The sequence below is a fragment of the Hemitrygon akajei genome, unplaced genomic scaffold (assembly GCF_048418815.1).
Source record: "Hemitrygon akajei unplaced genomic scaffold, sHemAka1.3 Scf000054, whole genome shotgun sequence".
NCBI classification, from domain to species: domain Eukaryota; kingdom Metazoa; phylum Chordata; class Chondrichthyes; order Myliobatiformes; family Dasyatidae; genus Hemitrygon; species Hemitrygon akajei.
This window is the reverse complement of record NW_027331940.1, coordinates 5,766,518-5,793,934: the sequence shown is the minus strand read 5'-3', so window position 1 is coordinate 5,793,934 and position 27,417 is coordinate 5,766,518. Positions and strand designations below refer to the sequence as shown.

The 27,417-nt window shown below is 42.9% G+C and overlaps 2 protein-coding genes across 2 annotated transcripts in view; one reads left to right on the top strand and one right to left on the bottom strand.

Moving 5' to 3' along the window:
- The window catches only part of LOC140721392 (uncharacterized), a 1,266,977-nt gene that overhangs the window by 834,511 nt on the left and 405,049 nt on the right, over positions 1 to 27,417 (bottom strand). The window lies entirely within an intron of this gene.
- LOC140721359 (uncharacterized) lies at positions 603 to 26,726 on the top strand. Its single transcript, XM_073036199.1, has 9 exons — positions 603 to 763; positions 5,614 to 5,665; positions 13,563 to 13,659; positions 15,031 to 15,318; positions 15,835 to 16,001; positions 21,273 to 21,444; positions 21,539 to 21,607; positions 22,697 to 22,877; positions 26,624 to 26,726. Exons 1-9 carry the CDS (start codon positions 603 to 605, stop codon positions 26,724 to 26,726), a joined length of 1,290 nt encoding a protein of 429 aa, XP_072892300.1.

Below are 27,417 nucleotides of genomic sequence, written 5' to 3'. Positions count from 1 at the left end.
GAGTGATTTGTGCAGCAAATACGTGATAGCATCCTCCACTCCCACCTTCTCCTTATACGCAAACTGAAGAGGATCCTGGGCGTGCCTGGTTTGTGGCCTCAGATTCTGTATTATCAGCCGCTCCATGGTCTTCATCACGTGCGACGTCAAGGCAACAGGTCTGAAGTCATTCAACTCCTTTGGTTGTGGTTTCTTCGGTACCGGGACCATACAGGATGTTTTCCACTGTCTGGGTACTCTTCTCTGCCAGGCTCATGTTGACGATGCGCTGTAGTGGTTCTCCCAGCTCAGTCGCACAGGCCCTCAGTAATCGTGGGGAAACTCCATCCGGTCCAGCCGCCTTGCTGGTACAGATCTTCCTCAGTTGACCTTCCACCTGTGCAGCCGTAATCCTGGGCGTGGGCAAGGTCTCCTGTGTGTGGCTATTTTCCTGTGAGGGATGTAATCCTCGTGTGGATTTCTGCTTCCCAAGCTTCCCAGCTCAGGTGATTAGGTGATACAGTCGTACGGCGGGATAGCAAGTAATCAGTTCAGTTCTGGAATTTGATTTGAGCAGTGTTGGAGAGAGAGAGATAGGAAGTTAGTTTGTTTTCCCAATGCCGATGCCGATGCTGATCCTCCACGTCGTCCTCCTGCTCCCGAAACTTAAAGTCACCGACTGTAACCACAAAAAGACGATGCCGTCTTTTGTGGTGGAGTTATCAACCCAGACCAGGGATAAACACACCGATAGCTCCCCACCGGTTACCCCTTTGTCCACACTGTAAGCAAAACCCTACCCTTGTCGTGTGCACACAAACCTCACAAGTGTCCTCCTTGCCTCTGGCGACGTGTGTCTTCTGTGGTGTGTCTTGTGCGTCTCTGGTGTGTGTCTGATTAAAAGGTCGACTAACCTTGCATATATCTCCAAGTGCTGAACACAAGCTGTCCATTATATAGCTCCGCCTTTCCGTTTCCAAGGCAACTCACAGACTTTCTCTCTCTCTCCCTGCGGCTGAATTAGTACACAAGTTGCTTGCTCCCCCTCTCTCTCGTAAAAGGATCAGTCCACTTTAGAATGGTCCTTCAGATCTCGTCACAGTTGCTGCCGCAGTATCAGCATTAACGAGCTCGTGTACAAGTTTACCTAATAGAATAGCCACTGTCTGTATTCCCCATTTAGACAGTACTTCCCCCATCTCGAATATGAGCACGGATGAGATCTCGGCCTAATTATTGCATTTTCCCCTGTTTTCCAACAAAAAGTTGTCGCTGACATGGCAATGCACCAAACACTGTTATGGTGGTGCGGTGTTGGGGGTCATTGTCCCCTTTGAGCTCCACGGGTCGCGCGGCCGCGCGGTGACGTAAATGCTCCCGCGCGCGTGGAGTCTGTGGCTGCGCGGATGGAATTGCGAACAGCTAGAAAACATTTCCGAAATGTGGAAGCTTTCCTTTGCTGTACTGTATTATATAATACCTTCTATTGATAAATGAAATCAAAAGTATGTGATATACTTAAATTTCAATCAAAATATTCATAGATGCATATTGCAAAAACAACACATTGGAAGTGCCACACAGTCTTCAGGCCGTTTAAACATGTCCTGTTGCGAGCAATGGTTGGTCCGCGCCCCTGTAAACAAAAAAGATAGAGGGAACGTTGGAGCCTGCACAACGTCACAGCTGATACACATTAATCACGATTAACAAATAGATCTTAATAAGTTTCAGCCCTAGCGGGAGGAAAAAAGGTTACTACCAAACGAGTTCTAAAAAGCTCCTCCTCTCCGCTTGGGCAAGGTGCAAAGCTAGGTTAACACCATCACCTCCAACCCCCACGTACAAGTCCCTTGAAGTCATGAGCAAAGATGGTGGATTGTCCTATGAGCTGCTGGTGAATATCACAATCGCTGGTTATACAACCACATAACCCTGGTATACATTCTCTGAGTAGTATTGATAATGGCTGGGGTCACCCGTCTTGTAAACACACGGTCCAGAAGAATGCAATGGAAAGCCACATCTTCAGAAATAAAATAATGCGAAGAACAATCATGGTCCTGGAAAGACCATTTCCGCCCGTCACACAACACGGCACGTAACGACCGCGACAACAACAGTACCGAACTTCCTTTTGCAGATGGGATATTAAGGCTAAATAGAGTGGACAGAACTGTTCGACCCGCAAGATCTGTGGCGTTATGGAAATATTAAAGAATAACACAGAATAAATTAATTTATCCCGATTTGATAGAGAGATGATGCTCAAGTACTGAATAGCAGAGAATTAACGTGGAACAGCGACTAGTCAGAACGTCCAATTGTAGTAATGACTGAAGATCTTCCTTTAACTTCCTTGAAAATTCACTGCGAATTCTTCCATAATCTCCTCAGATACCTTTTGCAGAAACCTGGAATGCAGTCCGGCTGGTTTAGTTTAGTTATATAACCTCGTACCCTTCAGCTTCCCAGTCAAACTCTTCTTCGTCAAAGGTTTCGAAGGTACATATAACGTCAGAGAAAGCATAAGATATACATCCTGAAATGTTTTCTCTTCGCAACCATCCACAAAAACAGAGCAGTGTCTCAAAGAATGAACGACAGTTAATTGTTAGAACCCCAAACCACCCCCGCTCCCCTCTCTCCCGCGTGTAAGCGGCAGCAAGCACGATTCTCCCACGCCCACTGACAAAAAAACAGCTTTAGTACCCGTCACCGGGCACTCAAGCGTGCAGCAAAATCAACAGTAAAGACACAGACTTGCAAAACGGCAAAGTCTATATTGTTCACCCGGCATTCGACACACCACAGGCTCTCTTTCTCCCGAATAAGTGAGAAAGAGATGTCTCCATTTCACAGCGAGAGGGGAGACACAACAAACAACTCGCTGCTTTACGATGTTAAAAGTCGCTTGCGTCGCTTTCTCAATCTCTGATCTCATGTCTCTGGGCACACAGCCAAAGCAATTACAAACAGCTGCCCCAGATACTTACAAATTCAGACATTTTCCTACTGATTTCCACAGTGATGACTAATACAAAATACTTAGTAAGTTCGTCCGCCATTTTTTTGTTCGCCATTACTACCTCTCCAGCGGTCTTGCCTCTATTTTACTCTTTTTATATCTGAAAGCAAAGGTATCCTCTTTTATATTACGAGCTATCTTACCTGCAAATTTCTTATTATTCTCCGCTCATTATTACTCTTTAGGTAGTTGTTGCAGTTGTTTTTTAAAACTACCCAATATTTTTGTTTCCCACTATTTTTTGTTATACGGTAAGCACTGAATTTTGCTTTATTTTTGTTTTTTATTTTCATTGTCGGCCACCTTGCCTCATCATCCTTTTTCACCGTGGATCTTGGCACTTCTCCGAAGTCTGAGGTAAGATTGAAAAAATATAGGATTTTTGACAAGTGAACTTTGGAAATTTCGTTCTTAAGGGAATTAACGAATTCTTTCAGCACATTGGATCAACTTTCTGAGCAGCGGAAACCCAATCCGTTTGAATATGTTGCTGGAAGCACTGTACGTTCCATGCGGTTTCGGGCAAAGGACAACATTCCCACCAGCCCGAACCCTCCTCAGGACTGCGCTTCTTACAGCAGCAGCCATCCCTTCCACACTCTGTGCTGCATTGTTCCCGGACCGAGGGATTGAGGATCGCTTCATTCAACACATTGCGCTGCTGTTTTCTTTATGTCAAACTGATGTCGCAGTTCTAAGGACAATTACTACATTGATAACTGGTTTGTTTGTAATTTCTTTAGAGGAAATGCTTTTGAACTTCAACATGCTTTTGGCCGATTTCGTAGAAATCTTTGTGGATCCAGAACTGGTTTGCTCACGGAGGCAAAGAGTGGTTGTAGACGGGTCAGATTCTACTTGGAGCTCGGTGACCAGTGGTGTGCCTCAGGGATCCGCTCTGGGACCCCTACTGTTCGTGACTTTTATAAATGACCTTGATGAGGAAGTGGAGGGATGGGTTAGTAAGTTTGCTGATGACACAAAGGTTGGAGGTGTTGTGGATAGTGTGGAGGGCTGTCAGAAGTTACAGCGGGACATTGCTAGGATGCAGAACTGGGCTGAGAAGTGGCTGATGGAGTTCAACGCAGGTAAGTGTGAAATGGTTCATTTTGTTCGGTCAAATATGATGGAAGAATAGTGTATTAATGATGACTCTTGGCAGTGTGGAGGATCAGAGGGATCTTGGGATTCGAGTCCATAAGACTCTCAAAGCAGCTGCGCAGACTGACTCTGTGGGTAAGAGGACGTACGGTGTATTGGTCTTCATCAATTGTGGAATTGAATTTAGGAGCCGAGAGGTAATGTTGCAGCTATATAGGACCCTGGTAAGACCCTATTTGGAGTTCTGTGCTCAGTTCAGGTCGGCTGACTACAGGAAGGATGTGGAAACCATAGAAAGGGTGCAGAGGAGATTTACAAGGATGATGCCTGGATTGGGGAGCATGCCTTATGAGAACAGGTTGAGTGAACTCGGCCTTTTCTCCTTGGAGCGGAGGAGGATGAGAGGTGACCTGATAGAGAAGTATAAGATGATGAGAGGCATTGATCGTGTGGATAGTCAGGGGCTTTTTCCCAGGGCTGAAATGGTTGCCCCAAGAGGACACAGGTTTAAGGTGCTGAAGAGTAGGTACAGAGGAGATGTCAGGAGTAAGTGTTTTACTCAGAGAGTGGTGAGTGCGTGGAATGGGCTGCCGACAACGGTGTTGGAGGCCGATACGATAGGGTCTTTTAAGGGACCTTTGGATAGTTATATACAGCTTAGAAAAATAGAGGGCTATATGTAAACCTAGTAATTTCTAAGGTAAGGACATATTCGGTGCAACTTCGTGCGCCGAAGGGCCCGAATATTGCTGTAAGCGTTCTATGTTTCTGTGTTTCTAAACAGAGTGCTTTTTTTTTCGTTGTTACTGGATGAATGTCGGATTTTTTTGCTGTATTCGCAGGTATTAGCTAAAGGTTCAGAGGCGATGGTATTCGCTGCTATTTGGATCAATGCGACTTTAGTTAAATGAGTTGAGCAGTTGCTGGCAATATACAAAATGTCGAGACATCTTGACAGCAATGTGGACAACGTTTGCTGCTGTAAGGGAAGCTCAAACTGGTGAGGATATACGAGGTTATTTTTACGAGGTGGAACAGTGTGTTTTGGAATTCCCTTCCTCAAAGTGAAAAATAGACAGAGGTTTTTCGATGTGTTCAATTCCGCAGGACACAGTCAGTTTCTTGACAGCCAAGGGAGTGACGTGTTGCAGGCTGTGCAGTCTTGGGCCGCTGAAAACATAGTTCAGTTGAGATCAGAGAATATTATAGAGTGGTGGAACAGAACTGAGAGTCCGAATGACCTGCTACTAATTTAATATGCCCGCATCAACCTCCGCCAAATAAGAGACCCAGTGAATTTAATATTCAGAGGTTTTTCATCCGTCACTGACGATAAACGATTGATATACACGTAAAGTAAATGCGTTGTCAGGCAAATTCACCAGCGGGAAATGATCTAAATTTCATATGACAGCGCTGTGATCCTGCATTAAGTGAATAATAAACTGAAGGAGAAGGGCATCACAATCTTGTTGACGACTTTGACTGGTAGTTATCTCTGGCAGATCTCGGCACAGCCGCTCCCCAGTTGCCCATTACCCAAATGCTAAAACTGCGGTCAGCTGTAAATGATGTTTTATAAATAGGCCAATTTAAAATCACTGCAATTCCAGGCTACGGGGGCACAGTTAAATCTGGTGAAAGGGGAAGTCCACTGTTCAAAAGAGAACAATATTCCAAATGCATAATATTTCATCAGAGTTGAGAGCGTCCTCTCAACTCTGCAGAGACTGCTCTCTCTGCAATAAACCCTCAGCGATCTTTGCCCTGAGCTGTCGCTGGAGTTTATAATCTGACAATAAATTGCTCCCAAGGTGAATAATAATTCAAAGTGGCATCACCAACCGAACGGAACCAGGATGCGGGTTATGATTCCTCTCTGGAGGTGGTAAAATTTCGCACACTGAACTATCAATTCTAGTTCGGACCACAAGTTAGAAAGACTCATTCAAGTAAGGTGAGTCTTTGTGTGGTTCAACTCAAGGGTTGTGGAACAGGGTGTGTCTTTGCACGCTGAATAGACTGAAGTTCAGGTTTATGAGCGTGTTATCAACTGAACATTGCTCAGGGTGTGTTCACTTAATGTCCATAAAATTCAGATGCTCGGATTCCCTGAAACTAGACCCAGGAGTTCTGCAACGGGTAGGAAGATAGACTGTATTCGGTAGTGTTATGGCGTTTTAATAAGCCCACTTGTCACGGCAGTATTTCTAATATTTCTACAATATCAATATTATCATTGACATCGCGCGGCTTTACGGATCTGTGTGTTCGATTATTCTGTGTGTGTTTTTTAGAGAAGACGAGGAAGATCAGACAGTGATGTTTATATCTACAAATATTGTAATTCTCGATGACGGTAGATAGAAATAGCAAATTCTACACTCATTGGACACTTTACTAAGTACTTACTTTACCTAATAATGCGGCCACTTAGTGCATGTCCGAGTACTTCTGCTGCTGTTGCCCGTCCGCTTCAATGCTGACCACTGCACTACCGTCCGCTTCAGTGCTGACCACTGCACTACCGTCTGCTTCAATGCTGATCACTGACTAAGGTCCGCTTCAGTGCTGACCACTGCGCTACCGTCCGCTTCAATACTGACCATTACACTACCGTCCGCTTCAATGCTGACCACTACACTACCGTCTGCTTCAATACTGACCACTACACTACCATCCGCTTCAATGCTGACCACTGACTACCGTCCGCTTCAATGCTGACCACTACACTACCGTCTGCTTCAATACTGACCACTACACTACCATCCGCTTCAATGCTGACCACTGACTACCGTCCGCTTCAATGCTGACCACTACACTACCGTCTGCTTCAATACTGACCACTACACTACCGTCCGCTTCAATGCTGACCACTGACTACCGTCCGCTTCAATGCTGACCACTGCACTACCTTCCGCTTCAGTGCCGACCAATGAACTACCGTCCGCTTCAATGCTGACCACTGGCTACCGTCCGCTTCAATACTGACCACTATACTACCGTCCGCTTCAATGCTGACCACTGCACTACCGTCCGCTTCAATGCTGACCACTGGCTACCGTCCGCTTCAATACTGACCACTACACTACCGTCCGCTTGAATGCTGACCACTACACTACCGTCCGCTTCAATACTGACCACTACACTACCGTCCGCTTCAGTACTGACCACTACACTACCGTCCGCTTCAATGCTGACCTCTGCACTACGTCCGCTTCAGTGCTGACCACTGCACTACCGTCCACTTCAATGCTGACCTCTGCACTACCGTCCGCTTCAGTGCCGACCAATGAACTACCGTCCGCTTCAATGCTGACCACCGCGCTACCGTCCGCTTCAATGCTGACCACTACACTATCGTCCGCTTCAATGCTGACCACTGACTACCGTCCGCTTCAATGCTGACCACTGCGCTACCGTCCGCTTCAATGCTGACCACTACACTACCGTCCACTTCAATGCTGACCACTGGCTACCGTCCGCTTCAATGCTGACCACTGACTACCGTCCGCTTCAATGCTGACCACTGACTACCGTCCGCTTCATTGCTGACCACTGGCTACCGTCCACTTCAATGCTGACCACTGACTACCGTCCGCTTCAATGCTGACCACTGACTACCGTCCACTTCATTGCTGACCACTGACTACCGTCCGCTTCATTGCTGACCACTGACTACCGTCCGCTTCAATGCTGACCACTGACTACCGTCCGCTTCAATGCTGACCACTACACCACGTTTATGAACCTTAGGTTGTTTTCGCTGAGTTAGTAGAATTAGAGTTAACATAATTTTATCCTCGGGTACTGGATGAACAGGCACATTTGACGTATTCGCTGGTGTTAGATGAAGATGGAGACTTGATTGTATCACTGTTATTTAGATGAAGACGTGTTCAATGGAAAAGATTATCCCAAATGAATGACTTCTCATCAGAGTTCACAGCGCCCTTCCTTCCTTTTGCTGAAGAGGCTGAAATTCCGCTTTATGAGCGTGTTATCAACTGGACATTGCTCAGGGTGTGTTCACTTACTGTTAGGGACATAAAATTCAGATTCTCGGATTTACTGAAACCAGACTCAGGATTCCAGCACCAGGTAAGAACAGGGACTGTATTGGGCTGTGTTGTGGTATTTTAATAAGCCCACTTGTCACGGCAAGTATTTCTAGTTTTTCTACCATATCAATACTATCATTTGCTGCTTTAGAGGAACCTGGAACACGTGAAGATAGATGAGGTTAATTTAATGAGTTGGAACTCTTTTCAAAGGAAAAGAGAAGCAGAGTTGTTTTTTTCAACGTGTTTAATTCCACTGAACACGGATTCTCTACAGGCAAGTGAGTGAAGTGTTGCAGACGGTCGCAGGGATGTCCCACTGAGATCACCGTCCATCTGTGATCATAGACAATGGCGGAACGGGACTGAGGGGGGCTAATGCCCTGTTACTAATTCAACATACTCTGATAAATAAGAAACCAAGTAGATTTAGTGTGTTTTCTCATCACTCTCTGACGAGGAACAGTACATGTATTTGTAAAATATGTTCGAACCCTGTTGATGTAGGTGTAAAGTGAATAGGATGCCAAGCAAATTCGCCGCGGGAAATGGCTATAATTTCAGATGATTGATGCTGTGATGTGGTAACTTGTTTCCAGTAAGTGAGCAATAAGCTGAAGGGGGAGGGCGTTCTTATCTTGCTGGCGACTTTGACCACTTGCTATCTCTGGGAGATGGTTATCGCGGTACTGTCCATTACTGTAATGGTCCAACTGCGGACAGCTGTTGACCAATGGCTCTTTCCAAACAGACTGACCTTGAAGCCAGTTCTTGACAACTGGGTCACAGTTAAATCCGGACAAAGAGAATGTCCAGTGTTCAAAAGAAAATAAAATGCTCCACGTGCATAACACTTCATCAAAGTTCACGGCTCCCTTGCTTCTGCTGTCAATATGTCATAAACACACAGCGATCTTTGTCCTGAACTGTCGCTGGAGTTTGCAATCTGATAATAAACTGGTCCAAATGCGAACAATAAATCAAAGCGACGACGCCAACATAACCGGACCATGATGCAGGTTGTACTTCTTCTCTGGATCAGATGAAAATTTCTAAATAAACGCAATCATAGCTAGCAGTACTGAAGTAGTAATTCTGCCACGGACCAGATGTTAGAAAGTCTCACTCACGCAAAATGAGTCTTTGTGTGTTTCAACACAAGCGTGATGCGACAGGGTGTGCCTTTACATCCTGAATAGGGCAAATTTCATTTTAATGAGCGAGTTATCAACTGGACATTGCTCAGGGTGAGTTCACTTACTGTCAGGGCCATAAAATTCGGATGCTCGGATTGGCTGAAACCAGACGCAGGAGTCCAGCAGCAGGTAAGGATAGAGCGATAAGGGGAAATGTTATGTTGTTTTATTAAGCCCACTGGTCGCGCTAATATTGTTAATGTTTCTATCAGTTCACTATTGTCCTCAGGATTGCGTGGATTAATGAATATGTGTATTTAATTTTGTTTGTGTATTTTTAAGCAAAGACTTTATATATCTGGCAGTGATATTTAGGATAAAAATTCCTGTAATACATCTCACTGGCAGTTGATAAAAGTATGGAAGTCTACACTCAGGGGCACGTTTTTATGTACCCCTGTACCTAATGATGTGACACTGAGTGAATGCTCGGGGTTCACTGCGGCTGCTCCCCGTCCAAATCCAAGGGCATGTGTTCAGTGACGCTGTCTTGCACCCCGCTGTTGGAGTGCGTGGTTATTTGAGTTCTTGCCGCCTTCCTGTCGGATTTAATCAGTCTGGCCAATCTCACTGAGCTCTCTCATTAACGAGGCCTTTAGAGCCGCCGCTCACTGGATGTTCCTTTGGTTTGTTACCGGTCCATTCTCTGTAAACCGAGAGATTTATACGTGAAAATCCAAGTACCCGATCAGTTTCCGTAACACTCAGACCACCCGGTCTGGCACCAGCCATCACTCCACGGTCAACAGACACTTACATCACATTTATGTCCTATTCAGATGTTTGGCCTGAATAACAACTGAACTCGTTGACCATAACTGCATATGTTTGTGCTTTGAGTTGCAGGCAGATGATTAACAGATTCGCATTAATGAGCTGGTATACAGTTGTACCTAACAAAGGGGCCATTTCGTGCATTTCCCGTATAGACAAACCCTCACGCAACTCGAATATGAACACGGAAGAGATCTGAGCCTGATTATTGCCGATTTGCATGTTTGCAACAACAGGCTGTCGCTGGCAAGGCAGTGGACAAAACACTGTTATAAGGTGGGGGTAACTTTGAGAGAGAGACTCGTCACTGTTCCCTCTAAACTGTGTGTCTGCGTAACCAAGATGCTCCCACGAACGGAGCCTTTGTTGCAGCGCAGATGTAATTAAACACTGCCAGAGAAACGTTTATGAAACCTGATTTTTTTTCTTTGTTGTGCTGCATTTTTATCCCATCCTTTAATTAGTAATTAAAATCAAACGAATGCTTTTTTTAAAATTATTGTTGTCGGCCTGCATTCTAATTATTCATAGATGCACATTACAAAAAAAGACGCTTCTACGACGCTGCACTTTTTTCAGGCCGTGTGAACATTTCCGGCTCAGAGCAATGGTTGATCCACGCAGCTGCAAAAACAGTAATTAGTGGGAACATTGGAGACCGAACCACGTTAGATTCTATGCATATTAATCACGATTGAATATGGTACATTATCGTGCTTCCTCTTATAGACGAGATGTTAAAAGTCAATAGAGTGGTCAAAACTGTTTCACCGGGAGCCTCTCTGGGATCCAGGAAATAGTAATGAATAACGCAAGAAAAATTAATAATAATTTCGCCTTGTCCAAGGGAGCATACTGTGAGGCAATGAGGCTCAAATGCTCAACAATACAGAACTAATGTTGAGCAGCGAATAACTAGACGGTCCATTTACTATAAATTTAAGAGCTTTTCGTTTTCGTTTCTCGAAAGATCACTATCAATGCCCTGATAATCACTTTTGCTACCTTTTCAGAACACTGGGTGTAGTAACTCCCCCATTATAGGGATGAGCAAGGATGAGATCTGGGTCAAATTGCGCAATTAAGCGTTCAGGATATCACGCAGCATCTCCGACAACCCCTGTTCTGATACTGTGTCTCCCACAGTGTCTTTTAAACAGATAGAATCTGACGTACGAGTTTGCAGTACTTTATGAGAGGAAGGCAGGAATATGGCATTGGGGTGAAAAAAATCAGCCATGATTGAATGATGGAGCAGACTCGATGGACCGAATCACGTCATTCTGCTCTGATACCTTATCGTGAATGAATGATGAGTCCTTCGTATCACGTATCAGGATTTGTGACGTGTGAGGGACTATTACAGATTTGTTCACTGAGATCCTTTTATTTGTCTTCAGCGTTTAAATTTCAGTGAGATTCGCATTTGAAACACTGAGCAGAAATAGTTTGTTCTCCTTTGTATTGCTAATGCACTTTAGAAAGATAGAAACATGGAATAGTACAGTCGGCCCACAAAGTTGTGCCGACCCTCAAACCCTGCCTCCCATATAACCCCCACCTTAAATTCCTCCATATACCTGTCTAGCAGTCTCTTAAACTTCACTAGTGTGTCTGCCTCCACCACTGACTCAGGCAGTGCATTCCATGCACCAACAACTCTCTGAGTAAAAACCCTTCCTCTAATATCCCCCTTGAACTTCCCTCCCCTTACCTTAAAGCCATGCCCTCTTGTACTGAGCCGTGGTGCCCTGGGGAAGAGGCGCTGGCTATCCAATCTATCTATTCCTCTTAATATTATTTATCTCTTTGGTTAAAGTTAGACCTGCGGTGAGAGATTTATTGGAAGAAAATCCCACAACTGGAAGCAAACCACGACTTAAAACCAGGGAAGAGCGACAAGTGAACCAGCCCGAGGACTGAGAGCAACGACTGGAGAGAACCCTTCTAACTGAGGGTTTCCATTGATTCAGTCGGGAGAGAGTTTGGCGAGTCTCATTTACTCGAACACTGGTCCGATAGATAATACCTATCTGTACAATGGAAGGTACGAAATAGGTGGAATGGACTGAATGTGTTCAGAAGTACCTGTCATTCCTGTGCGTGACCCAGCACTAATCACTCCAGGTCTGGTAATGTGCTTTCAGAAGCCCACCTCTTTAAAATCACTCACATTCTGTCAGTGTTTGCTCCTTTGAAGGTCCTGCATCAGCTGAAGTAGCTTTTGGTCAGTTCTGATGTTTCCTTGTTACGTTATAATCATCTTAAAATGAGTTGACAATTTCCTCCCTTTATAAGAAGCCGCAAGTGCGTCTCCTGCAGTGATTGTAGAAATGTCGAATTATCATGAACTGCAGCAACATGTCATTGATTCTTCTGGCTATTGCAATCTGCAATGATATACTTACCCTCGAATATATCGTCGCGTAGGCCTCTGCTGAGAACAGACCTTTTTAAAAGCAAAATGTCCCAACACTGCATTTTATTCAGTTCTCAGTAGCAAAGCGCAACCAATAGTTTTCATTTACATACCTTGGCCTCATCAACTACTTTTCTGCTAATTACATTTTCAGAACCTGTGAACCTGACATTAAGCAGAGGTAGAAATTCAAAGTTATTTTCCCATGGATGCTGTGCATGGGTCTTCAGCAAAGCATTTGACAAGGTTTCACAGGGCAGCTTGGCCTCGGTGATTAGGTCCCATGCTGTCAAGAAAGAGCAAGTTGGATGTTTTCAAAATTAGCTTCAAGGTAGCAAGCAAAGAGTGCTGGTTGAAGGTTGAATGGAGGTGAGTAATTAGTGGTGTGCCGCAAGGCTACAAGTTGGGACCTTTGATATTCGGTATTTTATAGCAATGATTTGGATGCGGTTGCTCAAGGCTTACATGACTGGTAATTTCGAAGAATGCACAACATTAGTAGTTGCTGTTCGCAGAGAAGATTATCGTAGCTATAGGGGATCTAAATGGACAGTGGGTGGTAAAGAGATTGCTAAACCATCCAGAGCAGCAACGGATTCATGCAGATGTTGGAGATTATGTGGAGGAAACAGCCAGAGGAAGTGGATGAGGCAGGCGCATTCGCATAATTCAAAAAGCAGCTGGGATGTGTAGATGGAGTGAAAAGGCCAGAAGGGAAATGGGCCCATGACAGGAAATTGTGACCATCTCAGTGGGCACTGTGGTTGGCATTGTCCCGTTGGGCTGAACACTCTGAATTTGAACTCTATTGCTCTGTGAGTCTGTCAGTAGATGCGCCAGGTATCAGCGGACAGACATACAGACATGGTGTGGAAGTTATTATTAAGCGGGAATGTTTGGTCCCCAAGCCAACTGCTTCTCTGATGCAGGGGATGGAAATACTGTCATATCTGCAAAGTAACCCTGCTCTCTCTGAATCACTGTCTGCTTGTTCTGTAATTTAGAACATCACCAGCGGGTGGAGCTGTCCTGCACCAGGACCAAAGTGTAAACAAGACGACGACGATCAACAATCGTCAGTCAGAATCAAAATGGACAAAGGTATGATCACAGGGATCTTTGAATTAAACTTGTGTCGCGTTTGTACACAGTAGTTCAGATGAAGAAACTGACACAGATGTTAACAGGGCATAGAAACGTTTCCTCGAGCAGTGTCATTTATCCCACTGGTAAAGACACCTTCAGTAATTGATCAAACTGACAGTTCGAGCGCATTTCCAAATGACTCTGTCACCTATAAAAATATGATTGTGCTCAAATCTCTGATTCCAGGTGGAATAAAAAAGATGTTACAGCCTGGAAACGGGTCCTTCTGCCCATCAAATTCATGCTGATCTAAATGTCTGAGCTTGCCCCGTTTTCCTGCAGCTTTTCCAAAATTTCCCTTGTAAAATTATTCCATCCATTTTCCTTCCCACATGCTCTCAATTTTGCAATTATATTTGTGTTTGCGGCCTCCTCTGGATGCAGGTAATTTATATCCACCAGCCACCACGTGGAAAAAATGCCCCTTTGGTCCCTTTTAAATCTCTGCCCTCAAGTCTCAGACTCCCCTATGCCCGGGAAAAAGACTGTGACCATCTATCCTATCTGCACCACTGATTACTATATGTGTGTGTGTAAGGTCACCCTTCAAGCTCCCATGCTTCAGGCCAAACTGTCCCAGCCGAAACATATAACACAAAGAACAACACCCTAGTCCTGTACCGTAGTGGTCATTCTTCACTACACACTTTCCAGTTTGATCAGCTCCATCCTATAGATTAGCAACTGCAACTACATGCAAAGCTCTCTAAAGGAGACTTTGCCAATGACTTGCATAGTTGTTACATGACGATCATCAGGCGGGGTATAAGAAGGGAACCACGGGAGCGGTCAGAATAGATATCAAGGTAATGGTCAGCCTGTGACGCAGGGTACCAGATGCTGTGCGTTTCAAGGGAATGGTCAGTCTGTGACCAAAGGGACTGGATATTGTGTGACAAAGCAATTGGGGAATGTGTGATCCAGCAGACTGGACCATGTGTAAACCTGTAGCTGGTCTGTGTGTGACACAGTCTATTGGACAGCAAGTGACTCAGGGAGATTTTAGTTTGTGGAAGATAATCCCGGTGATATTTCCCAGTATCACCGGAAACCGTTGCATTAAGATCCCGTGGTCATCCGTGTGTTCAACTGCTGTGAATTCAGTGATCAGTATTACTGTGTCTATCCAGTTATTTTACTGGGAGTGAATGTGTCCAGTCACCGGGTTATTGGGATGGTCACCTGGCAGGATGTATGGTTCACATTACCCAGCAATGTTCCACTCCAGATCTGGTCAGCCTGAGTCTCGGCTCCATTGCAGTCTGAATCAGTTTTGCTCATCTCTAAATCATACTCGTATAACCTGCAATTCATCACTTATTTCAGTTGGAGAATTGAAACGAGCAGCGATAAGACTGAAGAGGACTTTACCAGGCGGATCATCGAGGGAAGATGATCGGGACACCAGAAGCAAGGTACCAAAGCAGGGTCAGATTGAGAGCAATGTCCGAATGGAATGCGGTCCGGCCGCAGAGGAGGATGAGCAAATTCAGCCCAGAGACAGTGACGTCAGAGACACTGATCAGGACCCTGGAACCAGCACAAGTGAGGCGACCGCCTGTCAGCTCGGAAGCAAATTAAACATGGAATTGTCAAGTCCCCAACAAGGAGCGGGTGAGTGGAATTTGAGGGTGATGGGTTCTCAGAATGTGGCAGGGAGGAGGGTAAAGTTGAAGCCTTTTTGGATGGTTGGTCAGATGAGAGGGGGAAAATGTGGGTGTGGTACATGTGGTGTAGCGGCAGCTGTTACCCCACTGCAGGAAATGTACTACCTGCTCTGACGATTTCCAGGATGTGTATTGGAGGAAACGCAGCTATCCAGATGAGGAGAGTATTTCCAGGATGTGAATCAAGGGAAATGTATTCGCCAGGATGGAGAGAGTATCTCTGGGAAGTGAATATTGGGTGGGATGGGGGATGGGCTGGTTTGCATTAAATGTGGTCCTTCTATTAACCTAATCCCTAGGACATTGTTGGTTCGGTTTTAAGGCCAGTGTTGGAGATGGGGAATTAATCCATTTTTAAGTCTTGAGCAAGTTCAAGTCATGTTTTTTTTTGTTGAGTTGTGTGAGACAGTGGAGATGAGTGATATCTGAGTTCAAGCTTACATTTTCCTTTTTATATTCACAGAGTCAGAGTTTACAATCTCTGACCTCCTGGCAGAGGAGGAAGAATATCGACTGTACCAACTGACAAAGTTCTACAAGGACAGACTCAAACAAGCAATTGAAGAAAAGGTTGAAAGACTCGGTTGGATGTTGACAAAGGAGGGACATTTCAGTAGAGAAGAAAATGAGGTGAGTGTAGTGTGTGTATTGTCACCGAACTGTATAGTGTATGGTGACCAAAATTAATCTCCTTCACGTTCTACGAGTTCTACATGGGAATGGAGACTTTGATCTCTGACTTGTCTCTCGCAGATCTGCTTTCAGCTGTTAATGTGGGGAGCACTGGGAACTACAGGTTCAGCGTCACCTTTTCCTCTCTCACCTGCTGTATTTATCAGTGTGAAACAAGAGCAGTGGCTGCATATCTGGACTTCCAACAGGCATTCAGTCTGAAACTATTTTCAAATCTTGTCTGAACCGTCGGGCAGATTCATCTCATCTCATTAGTCCAGGATGAATATTAAACTGTCAGATTGTAAATTGGGACAACCGGCTTCACTGCCGTACTTGACGGAGAGAAAACTGCTAACCACATCCGGTCTTGACTACATGAGTCCCAAACAATGTGTGGCTGACTTGTTATCGGCCTTGAAACAGGCCTTTTGGACCATCTATTCCATGCCGGTCTACTTAAACTACCTATTCCCGCGCTTTATACCCTCATCATTCATGGATCTATCCAGACTTTTCTTAACCGCTTGTACTACTTGCGCTGCTAGCTAGTTTCACACACTTAGCACCCTCTGAGTGAACAAGTTTCACCTTTGTACCCCTTGAACATTTCACCATTCACCCTTTACTGATAACCTCTTGTTGTAGTACCTCTTTACCTCAGTACAAAATTCCTGCTTGCACTTATCCTATCTATACCCCATGTAATTGTGTACACTTCAATCAAATCTCCGCTCAATCTTTCATGTTCCAATGAATAAAGTCCTGACCCGTTCACTCTTTTCTTATAACTTAGGTCTTCCAGTCCTGGCAACATCCTTGTAATGTTTTTCTGTACTCTTTCAAACTTATTTCCATCTATCCCGTAGATAGTTGAGCGAAACTGCACATAATATTCAAATTAGGCCTCACCAACGGCTTACACACCATCGTATCCCATCTACTGTACACGATATTCTCATTTCTGAAGGTCTACCCTGCTTGGTCCATCCGAAGTGCTACATCTTGCACCTGTCTGCATTAAATTGCATTGGTCCCTTTTAAACCCATTCTCCGGTTGGTCTAGATCTCACTGTAAGCTCTTGTAGTCTTCCTCTTTGTCCACTGCACCTTCCCAATGTTGGAGACATCAGCAAATTTGCTGATGCTGTTAGCCATAATTTCATCCAGATCATTGATATAGATGACAAACAACAACAGGCACAGCGCCGATCCCCGTGACACTGCACGAGTTACAGGCGCCAATCAGAAATGCAACAGTCTATAGTGACACTCCGGATTCTTCAAAAAAGTTATTGTCTATCCAGTTTACTACATTATCTAGGATGCTGAGCAACTGAATCTCCTTGACCAACCTACTATACTGGATCTTGTCAAATACCGTGCTAAAGTCCATGTAGACAATATCCACAACCTTCCCTTCATCGACTTTCCTGGTAACTTCCTCGAAATTCTCTAAGATTGGTTAGACGTGAAAGATCACGCACAAAGCTGATTATCTCATGACCACAAAAATCAATAGTTTGATCTAAACCGGAAAAAAGCACAAAACATAAAATAGATCTGCTGACTAGCTGATATCTCATGATCCCAAAAATCAACAGGTTGTCCTGAAAGGGAAGGGAAAAAACGAAAAACAAATCTGCTAACTTGCTGAATATCTGACCAGTGAGACACAGGGACACACCGTTTCAGGTCACTCTCCTTGGAGCTCATAAAGTGATTGTCTTTTCCTAGATCTGACCTACTCAGCCATGAGTGGTATTAGAAAATCATGTGTGTTACACCCGTGAGTGACTCTGTTCTCATTGGTGCTAATGTAATTATTTAGACAGGCATTGTCCAAAGGCAAGAGGAGTAATCTGTAAATATGTATACTCATCTATAAATTCATCATTTGAAGACTACTGCTTTACTGGTTATCCTTTAAATCTCTTTCAAAACTGTAACTCCTCAGACATAGTAGCAGTGAAATTGAGGGATTATATTCCAGTGCAGTGGACCATCAGGGAATTATGTTGACTTATTCCATATTTATTGTCCATTATTCATGTTATGAGAAACTTTCCAGTTCCCTACTGGTAACTGTTCTGGGAGATCAATCATTCTAACCCAGGACATCATTGCTCTTATTTCTCAGAGTAATGTCCTGAGCACATCCATCTTCAGTTACATCCTCGATTACCTTAATTCCATCATAGGTGTATGTTGCTTGAAGCCTATTCAAAGTTTAACTCATAATTCCTCAGTTAATCAGGAAGCCCATACCTACATTCAGGATGTGATCACCATTTTACAGCATGAGTTCCAGGCTGTAACCATCTCCATCATGAGACAGCCGCACTGACATCCCTTAATGTTCTGTTGTTTTTACACATCATAAGACCATAAAGATTAAGAAAACAAATAGGCTATTAGGCCCATCGATTCAGCTCTGCCATTACATCATGGGTGATTTACTATCCCTCTCAACTCCATTCTCCTGCCTTCTCGCAGTGAACTTTGCTGACCTGATTAATCAAGAAGGTACCAACCTCTGTTTTAAATATACCCAGTGACCTGGTCTCCGCAGCTGTCAGTGAAAATTGAGAGGATCTCCACATCCTCTCAATGCCTTTCGATATTCCACAGGTTACAATTAGATTTCCCCTCATCCTTCCACACTCCAGCCAGTACAGATGCATCCAGGATCCATTCCCATCAAAATCAGGTTTAATACCACTGCTTCTGTTAGTTTTGATTCCTCTCTGGAATTTCCACAATGCCATCACATATTTTCTCTCATCAGGAAACTAAAACCGCTCACAATATGCAAGTGTGGTCTAGCTAGTGCTTGTTCTTATATTCTACTCCTCTCGAAATTAATGCTAACATTTGTTTTTGCCTTTCCTAACACCGACGCAAACTGCACGGAATTCTGCGCTATGTCTCCTGAGACTCTTTACAACTCTAAAAAATAGTGTACGTCTTCATTATTTCTGCCAAAGTGTATAGCCATGTACCTCCCTATACTATATTCCAATTGCCACTGCTTTGTCAATTTTTTCATCGGCGTACGTCCTCCCGCGAAATCGCTGCTTCCTCAACGCTTGTTCGCACTCCCCATATCTTCGTAATGCGCGCAATCTGGGCCATAAAACCTTAAAATCATTGACAGAACGGAAAAAGAAACTGTCCCAAAACCAACCACTGCAAAACACCTCTGGTCACCAACATCCAACAAGAAGAAGTTCCCATTTTGTGCTTCCTGACAGTTAGACAAATTCTGTCTGGAGAATAACATGGATCCTCTATCCATGTTAGTGTATTTCTTGTCCTACTGTCGGCCCTTGTCTTGTTAAACGGCGTCATGTCGGGCACCTAGTCAAAGGTCCTCGGGAAGTCCAAGTGAACAAGTTGCACTGGCTCCGTTATCGACCCAGCATGCTATTCTCTCAAAAAGTTCCAACAGTTCCGTCAGGCAAGATTCCATTCCATGGATTTTGGTCTTTTTTATCATGTGCGTCCAAATACCCCGAAAACTTATCATCCATTATCACTGCTAGCATCTTCCCAACCCCTGATCAGACTAACTGGCCTCTAATTTAAAATGGTCGGTCCTCCGGAACCATTCCAAAGTCTTGTGATATCTTGAGCGATCATTACTAATATCTCCACAATCTTTATCGGACTCCTCTTTCAGAAGCAATCAGGTGCGATTGGTCTGGACTTATCTATCTTAAGAACATTCAGCTTCCCGAGCGCCTTCTCAGTAATAATTACAAATACACTCACTTCTGCCGCTTGACATTCTCAAGTATCTGGCACGTTCTAGTGTTTTTTTTTACAGTGAATACTGACGCAAAATACTTACTAATAAATTCCGCCATTTCCTTGTCCCCTGACAGTGCCTCTCTACTGTCATTTTCCAGTGCCCCAATATCCACTTTCCTCTATTTCACTCTTCATATATCATACGGACCTTTTGTTAAGCTATTTTACGTTATTCGCTTTTCTACCTTCATATTTCATATTTTCTTTATTTACAGCATTTTCATTGCCTTCTGATGGTTTGTGAAGATCCAGGCCCTCTAGCTTTCTACTATATTTTGTAATATTCTGTGCCCTCTCCTTTGCTTTTGTGCTGCTCTGAGTACCTCGTCAGCCACGGTTGATCATCCTCCCTTTAGAATAATTCTGCATGTTTGTGATCATTTGTCCTGCGCCTTCTGAATTGGCTCCGAGAAAAATCGGCCATCCCTGCTCTGCTATTGACCCTGTTAGTGTCATTTTCGAATTTACTTTTTTGCCCAGCTCCTCTCTCATACCTCTGTACTTCCTTTATTCCACTGAAATACTGATACATCTAACTTTACCTTCTCCCTCTCAAACTGCAGTGCGAGTTCCTTTATTTTATGATCACTGCCTCTTAACGGTTTATTTACCTTGAGCTTCCTGATCAAATCCTGTGCAATACACAACACAGAACTAGATCCGCCTTTCCTATAGTGGGCTCAATCATAAGCTTCTCTCAAAAGCCATCTCATAGGCATTCTACAAATTCCCTGACTCAGGATGCAGCAACGACCTGATTTTCCAAAGCTACCTGCATATTCAAATTCCCCCAGGATAATTTTATCATTCACATTGTTACATGCCTCTTCTCTCTCCCGTTGCAATTTGTAGCTCACATCCTGGCTACTGTAAACAGGCCTGTATATAATTTCCATCAGGGTCATTTTACCTATACAGTTTCTTAACATGTCCATCGTCCAATCCGATATCACCTCGTTCTCAGGACGTTTCATTTTTAATGACAACGGAGTCAACCTTATACTTTCACCTACCTGCCTGTCCTTCGATTCAATATTTATACTTGGATTTAAGCACCGAAATATGATCTTCTTTCAGCCACGATTCAGTGATGCCCACCATCCAGTTTTTGCTCCCTTGCTTTCCCCTCTTTTCCGCTCATGTTGTCACATCTTATTGATGTAATGTTGCACATTGATGGACAAGTAAATTAATCATGTTACAGGGTGTCAGTAAATCCTTATGCTGACGCACTATTGATTTAGTATTTCCTTCAGTTACTGTTTTTCTGTTAATGACTGAACCCAGGGGGATCAGGCAGCAGCCCAGTGACTGCATCTGTTCTGAAGCTACTGGGACGATGAACAGATATTTTCCTGCACATTCTCCATATCCGTCTGTCTGCTCCACGATAAATTCATTGTTTCCCTTTTATAGAAAGTCACTGAACTGACAGAGAAGGGAAACCGGACAGAGGGTTCCAGACTCTTCCTCAGTTTGGTGATGGGCAAAGGCTCCCGGGCCCGGAGGGCGATGTGGGAATCCTTTGTGACATGGAGGACTGAGTTACCGAAGTTGGACAGAATACTGAGGGAAATACAGGAGCTCGGTATGTTAAAAACACGCATTGAACACAAGGGCACATTGAAATAAACAGTTTTAATTATTTTAGTTCTGTTTTCATGGACATTTTTTTATTTAAGCAGGTCCCGATCCACAGAAATACATGACCATCGCCCAAGGGTTATCTGAATTACCCCCTCAACTGAACGGTGAGTGATGAAATGCAAAGTTCAAACCAGATCTCAGTGACAGTGACTTGGTAGAACCTGGAAATCAAAATTCACAATTAATTCACTGATCTCTGTTCAGGTTACAATTCAGAGAATCCCTCGTTGCAGCCTGAATATTCTGCAATGTATTTTTCTACTAATCCAGCTGTTGGTTCTGCTGGAACCTTCACTCCAGGTCCTCCCGCTCTGGGACTGCCCACACACCCCAGGCCGGCTCCTGATACACTGTATGACCCAGTCCAGGTGACTTTCCTATCTTCGACCTTTCAGATACGGAACCACCTTCTCCCTCGTAATAGCAGCTGCACTCAAATCTGTTCATGGTTGCCCTTTACATTTTGTAATTCTGCTAGTGACTTCCACAGATGTCTGACATTTCCTTTTCACCCATTACTACATCTACAACATCATTTTTCAGCAGTCCAATATTGACTCTCTCACTTTTTTTTACTCTTAAAAATATTTTGGTATCCTCTTTTATATTATTGACCATATCCCCGCATTTACTGCACATTTCATGTGTATATCTAGGAGAATCTATATCATATTTGCCTCCAACATGACCAAGGCAATAAATTACAGGCATCCACTACCATGTGAAAAACTCCCCACGTGCTGTAAATTTACCCCATCTCACCATAAGCAAATGCCCTCTGGTACTAGACACCAGCCATATGTAAAAAAAAACAAATTGCTGGCTGTGCACATAAACTCTTATCTCTTAATCTTACACACTTCTTTCAGATCTCTTTTCTACCAGCAGGGTAAACAACCCAAGTTGATCAAAGCTCTACTTGTAGCACATGCCACCGAATCCAGGCAACACCCTGATGAACCTGTTCTGCACCCTCTCCAATCCTTGCAAGAGCTGGACAATCAGAAGTCAATACAATACTCCAGATGCTCCCTAAAACCATAAGATCCAGGAGCAGAATTAAGCCATTCGGCTCAGTGAATTTGCTCTTCAATTCCTCTCTACCCCATTATCACAGTAAATGTTGACACTCTTCCTAATCAGGAACATATCAACCTGCATTTTAAATATACTCAACTGCTTGTTTTCCTCAGCTGTCAATGACAATAATTTCTCAGATTCACCACCCGCCAGCGAAAGAAATTTCTCCCAGTGTGGGTCCTCGCCAGCCAGGATGGGTACCAGTATTCTCAAGCATGATAATTTTCTCTATGAGCCTCCCATGTGGGATCTTGTCAAACACCCAAATAATATCCAAGCAGACAATATCCATGTGTAACTTCATCCATCACCTTTGTCCCCTCCTGGAAGAATTCAATCAAGTTAGCAAGACGCTACTTGCCCCGTCCAAAGCCTCGCTGCTGATCCCTAACCCACCACAAACATTCCCCCTTTCATATTCCCATGGGGCAGAAGATATAAAAGGCTGAAGGTATGTACCACCAGCCTCAAGGACAGATTTAATTCTGCATTTCTAAGACTACTAAATGGTCACCTACTATGTTATTATTGGCTTCTTAATAATAAGACAATTTTATATATAAAATTGTAACATCGTGCATCTCGGAACTAATTACCGCTCACTTAGATGCCCACAAAAGACATACAGAAGAGTGGTAAGAATACAACTTGGGTATGAACGGATTTAAGGAACAACTGATAAAAGATTATGTAATTCTATAGCAATACCTGGGAAAGCAGAAAACTTTCAATATTATATAGCCTATCAAAAAACATTTGATTCTGTTCCTCGCCTGTTTAAGATAATTTCCTAATATATGTAAGATGCACCCAATCTGTGTGAAATTTTTCATTTTCAATTTTGTTTTATTAATTTAAAAAATATAAGGATAGATACAAATCAGAGAAGTTATATCAAATGCATATTTAATAAAAGTACAAATAAAGAAAGGAATATACACTGTCAAAATCATGTACAGGATAATATTAAGTGAATATAAAAAAGGAACCGTAGCTCCACTTAACAATTCATAAAAAAGACTCAAATTTCCATTATTGAGAAAGAAAAAAGAAACCACTAAACTAACCTAAAACAAACAAACAAAAAAAAAGAGGATTGGGCAGTTCATTTTGAGGATATAATTACCAAAGAAAGGAAAAATCTTTCTGGTCAAATCTGAAACTTCGCAGAGAAGGAAAAAAGTTACCTAAAAAAGTACAAAAAGAAAATTAGAGCATATGGAAATATTTAATGAAAGGTCGCCAGGTATGCTCAAAGTTAATAGATGCATCAAGCGTCCGACTTCTAAATTTCTCCAAGCTTAAACATGACATAATGGAGGAGAGCCAGAAAAAAACCCAGAGTGGATGGATTGGGATCCTTCCAATGCAACAAAATATCTCTCCTGGCCAATAAAGTTGAAAAAGCTATCATACGTTGAGAGGAAACAGGAACATTTCTTGCTTCCTTTGGAGTGATCCCAAAGATTGCCGCAAGTGAATTAGGTTGTAGGTCCAAACCTATGATTTTTGATAACGTTCAAAAAACTTTGTTCTCTCTAGTCATATCCATCTTTACTGGTTTTTTTTTTCAAACTATCAATTCTGGATAAGGTCTTTTTAACATGGAAAATTAAGGGAATAAAAACTTTTTTAGATTTGTTTTTAAAGAATTGTTTAATGTCTTTTTCGCAGCTATAGGATGACTATGATATATCTAATGCACAATTTTTTAGATATTTACAAGTTAGGAAATTTTTACACGATTTGTTACCGAATTATCTATTTGTTCATTTACCAAATATGATAGATGCTATTTTTCAGCTTAAACCACTTCAGAAAGGATTGATGGTTATTATATATAAACAGCCTTGTGTTCGCTCTGGAAAATGCCCCCTTTTATTTTGATAACAGTGGTTGTTCCTTTGTGGTTGTTAATAGGGCGATTATTGTATGCCAATGCTTCATTAGATGTTGTAGAAATTTATATATTATAAATTATATTATAATTACTATTATGATAATATTACATTTACAAATTATGTCTAATGATAAGGTTAAATGTGCTTGGGAATTGGAACTTCAGGAGTCATTTTCAGCTGATCAATGGAATAAAATTTATCGTTTAGTTAACAATTCATCTATCTGCGCCCGTCACTCCTTGATTCAGTTCAAGGTAGTGCACAAGGCGTATATGTCAAAAGATAATCTAGCGCATATTTTTTTTCTAATATAAATCCCACCTGTGATAAATGCAACGTGAGGTGGCTACCTTAACTACCTTAAAGTTTTGGTCTTCTATAAAGTTAAATAATTTTTGGACAGATGTCTTTGTGAAATTTCTACAACATCTGATGAAGCATTGGCGTACAATAATCACCCAATTAACAACCACAAAGGAACAATTACTGTTATCAGAATACAAACGGTTTGTATTTTGTAAATGGAGGCATTTTCCAGAGCGAATACAAGGCCCACTATGGTTTTGTCTAGTTTTAAATCCGCTTTCTAATTTACCGAAACCGACAAAAATCACTGCATCAAATCAGAAAAACAAAATAAACGAATGATACCTTGACACAGCTGTACAGGGATGATTGGAAATTAGCTGTTCTTGCATCAGTAAAGCAAAAACAGTTAATTCAAATAATGGAACTAATTTCTAAAGAAACCATATATAGCATATATAGCTATGCATGTCTGTGTGATTCTATGAAATTAAATTAAATAATTTGTGTAGAAATAGAATAAAAAAGAGTTTAGTGAGGCACTATCGTTGGGTTCAATATCCATTCAGAAAATGGATGGCAGAGGAGAAGTTGTTCCTGAATCGTTGAATGTGCACGTTACTCCAATCCCGTACAGTAGTCCCCATGAACCAGACGGTGATGCAGCCAGTTACAATGCTCTGCAAGTCACACCTGTAGAAATATTCGAGTGATGTTGGAAACTCCTGATGAAATATAGCCACTGTTGTGCCTTCTCTGTAGCTGCATCGATATATTGGGTCCAGGTTAGATACTCGGAGATATTGACAGCCAGGAATGTGAAATTGCTCACTCTTTCCACATCAGATCCCTCTATGTGGACTGGTGTGTTGTGTTCCCTCATCCTGCCTTCTCTGAAATCCACAATTAGTTCTAACGATATATTTTCATCAACGCAAGGAGGATTCAGCACTCCATACAAGCATAAGCAATCCAGATAAAGGGTACACATCACTGAACGAAAATGAAAGCATAACCAATAAAAAGGAAGACACTATCATAAGAGAGGATGTTAACCAATGGAAGAGTGTCCTGGCTTGCGTATTTAGTCAGCTGGGACGAAACATCCATGGTCAACTCTAATAGGCGGAGGCAGCATAATACAGTGCCCTACACTCCACCTGCCAGACTGATCAGTAGCAGATGCCAAGAATTCACCACCCTCTCCACGCACACGATGTATACCAGTGAGACGCTTAAGGAATCACGGAGAATCCTTTCCATCTTTCCTCCGCTCCTCCATCACTGAGACTGAAAACTACCCATTTTCATTCTTGTCGTTCCAAAGGGTTATCAATCCGAAACTTCACTGTGATTCTCTCCACAGTTGCTGCCCGACTTGAGTACTTCCCGCATATTCTGTTACTGTTTTGATGCAAGAGCAGTGGACACCTGTGACTCCCCAATGTGTAGCTTTGCCAAAATGCAGTATCCTGCTCTCCATATTTCCACACCAGATCAACATTAACATTGCCTGTTAATGACGTAAACAATGCTTTAAATATAGTGAAATGTTGTTGTAACGGGAGTGCAGAAAGGATTGGAATAGAATATTAGGGTAATGCTCACCTTCATAAGTAATTAGTGTCAGAATATGAGGATTGGATATTTTCTGGGACTTTCATCACTGTCAACTCTGGTGTCTGTGAACAGAATCTTACTTTGTCCTAATATCCATGGAAGTATGAATTTAATTCATGTAATCTCAAACACTGAATGTTGAAATGCAGTTATAAAGTTCTTTGTCAGTAGAGTTATTTAATTTTTTGACAATGTTCTTTGTTTCCATGGAAGATGTTCAACAGAAACACAGGCAGACTCTGCGAGTACAAACTGCAACACTGAGAATGAATACGATCTTGATGAGGGACAATGTGAAGATTTTCCAGCTGGTTGATCGATACGCTGAGCTCACGGTCATTTCTACTGTTCGAGATCGGACACTGGTGGAACATGAGCTGCTGGCAAGAGGCAGACAACATGAAGAACTGAGAGAGAGACATCCCCGCAGAAAGCTGGAAAAAGTCCGGACTGATCAGTTGTTCCAGAGCAGCTCTTCCCGAAGTAAATCCAAATCTGGGATTTCGGCAGCAGTGGCCGGAGTCCCGGGGGTCGGGAAAACAACAATGGTACAAAAGATTGTTTATGACTGGGCCGCGGGGAAAATATACCAACAATTCCAGTTTGTCTTCAGTTTCAAATTCCGGGATTTAAATTTCATTAACTGCAGACTAAACCTGAGAGAACTGATTCTGGATCAGTATCCTTACTTTGGGAATACCCTGAGAGAGGTCTGGAAGAACCCAGAGGGATTGCTATTTATATTCGATAGTTTGGATGAATTCAATGACAAAATTGTTTTTACTGACAGTCGGACAGACATAGAACCTCCGTCCACATGCACAGATCCTGAATTCAAGTGCAAGGTGTCTGACATTGTGTACAGTTTAATCCAGGGCAAGCTGCTCCCAGGGTGTTCAGTGCTGTTGACCACCCGCCCCACTGCGTTACATTTATTGGAAAAGGCTGAGATCAGTGTGTGGGCTGAAATCTTGGGATTTGTTGGTGAGGAACGGAAGGAATATTTC

Coding starts and splice junctions, on each gene's coding strand:
- LOC140721359 (XM_073036199.1), top strand. CDS start 603: ATGCCGATGCTGATCCTCCACGTCGTCCTCCTGCTCCCGAAACTTAAA. Junction 15,319..15,834: donor AAGTCCCCAACAAGGAGCGG/GTGAGTGGAATT, acceptor TTATATTCACAG/AGTCAGAGTTTACAATCTCT. Junction 21,608..22,696: donor ATTACCCCCTCAACTGAACG/GTGAGTGATGAA, acceptor TGTTTTCCTCAG/CTGTCAATGACAATAATTTC.